At 36.9% G+C, this 1,411-nt stretch overlaps 1 protein-coding gene across 1 annotated transcript in view; it reads right to left on the bottom strand.

Annotated features, from left to right (window-relative positions):
* The window catches only part of LOC146614929 (tetraspanin-8-like), a 17,593-nt gene extending 17,457 nt beyond the window's left edge, over positions 1–136 (bottom strand). Inside the window, exon 1 of the mRNA XM_085376399.1 lies at positions 77–136. Coding sequence (XP_085232525.1) covers positions 77–136 — 60 coding nt within the window. The remainder of the gene's footprint in view (positions 1–76) is intronic.
* Between the last annotated feature and the right edge of the window lie 1,275 nt (positions 137–1,411).

A 1,411-nucleotide genomic window follows, 5' to 3' on the forward strand; every position in this document is an offset into this window, starting at 1 on the left:
ATAAATAATAACAAAAATCAATAAATCAATCATCAAAATGAAATCCTAAAAACAAAAAAATAAAGATTCCACTTACTGCAAAAAGCACATTGAAGAAGACAAAAATGCACTTGAGACATCCATTAATTTTCCCCATCTTCAATTTTTAGAGGTGATGCAGTGAGGTTGTAACCCAGAGTGTAAGAATGTGCAGCTTTTCTGCCGTTTGTGAACACACAGAGTGAATGTGAATTCAGGAAGACGCAGAAGTGAAACACAAAAGGCTTCTCTGAGGACAAACCCTCACATCTATAGTAAGACCTCATAAAACACATGCAGTTAGAAAAAAAAACATGCTTTAGTTCTCATGAACTTAATAACAGGAAGCAAAACAAAAACTGAAAGAAAAAAACATATCAAAGAATTATTTCTGACTACTGTATAAAGAACACTGGCAAACAGAATGGGGGGGGGGGGGAGTAAACGTAATACAGCAGAGATAAGACTGCAGTCCTCCAGTCTTCCATTAAGAGCCTCAACATCGTCTTGGGTTTTGAGAGGTAAAACCACCCCTTCAAGGAATTATGCAACTAAATCAATTTTTCTACTTCAGCAAGGCATTTAACATCTTGCTATGAACCAGTTGAGTCTCCTTCACTTCATCTAAAATGGCAAGGACTTTTCGCTTGATTCACTGTGGCTGCTCAGTTTACTTTGCATCAGTTTAACACTTGGCCTAGAGAGGTTAAAGCACACAACATTTACTATAGCAGTCGTTCTCAAATTGTAATACGTGTACCACCTATGTCTGGTGGTACGTGGGAAGTCTCCAATATTTTTTTGTTAGGATTAAATAATTGTATATGTCACGGGTGTGCACTAGAAGGGATCCAGATAGCAAGGAAACATTGAATCAACGTTGAGGTGTGACGTTGACCTAACGTTACACTTGCACCCTTTATTGTTATTGAAACGTCAGTTTTTGATATTGAATCAATGTTGAAAGCTGACATTGATTCGACGCTATATTTTCTAATAATGTTGACATCGAAACAATGTCAGATTCTAATATTGAAACACTGTTGAACTATGATGTTGATTTTCCACTTTTTTCGCACAGTTGCTTTTTATTGAAACAACAGTTACTGGAAATCATGACTGGAAATCTACCATTCTTTATAGGTATTTTAATCAATACTAAACTACTGCATGTTTCCATCATATTTAAACCACCTAAACACATAATTGTACTTATTCCTCAAATTGGACACCCTTTATATGTTAAAAAATGTCTCACAATGTATCATGTCAATAGTCCTGGTGTCCTGGATTGTTGATTACCTGACAGGAAGACCACAATATGTACGTCTCCCACAGTGTGTGTCTGACAAGGTGATTAGCAACACAGGGGCACCACAGGGGACTGTCCTCT

This window comes from Diplotaxodon limnothrissa, linkage group LG17 (genome assembly GCF_057381915.1).
Source record: "Diplotaxodon limnothrissa isolate DT_005_m linkage group LG17, D_limnothrissa_male_GT1.1, whole genome shotgun sequence".
Lineage (NCBI taxonomy): Eukaryota > Metazoa > Chordata > Actinopteri > Cichliformes > Cichlidae > Diplotaxodon > Diplotaxodon limnothrissa.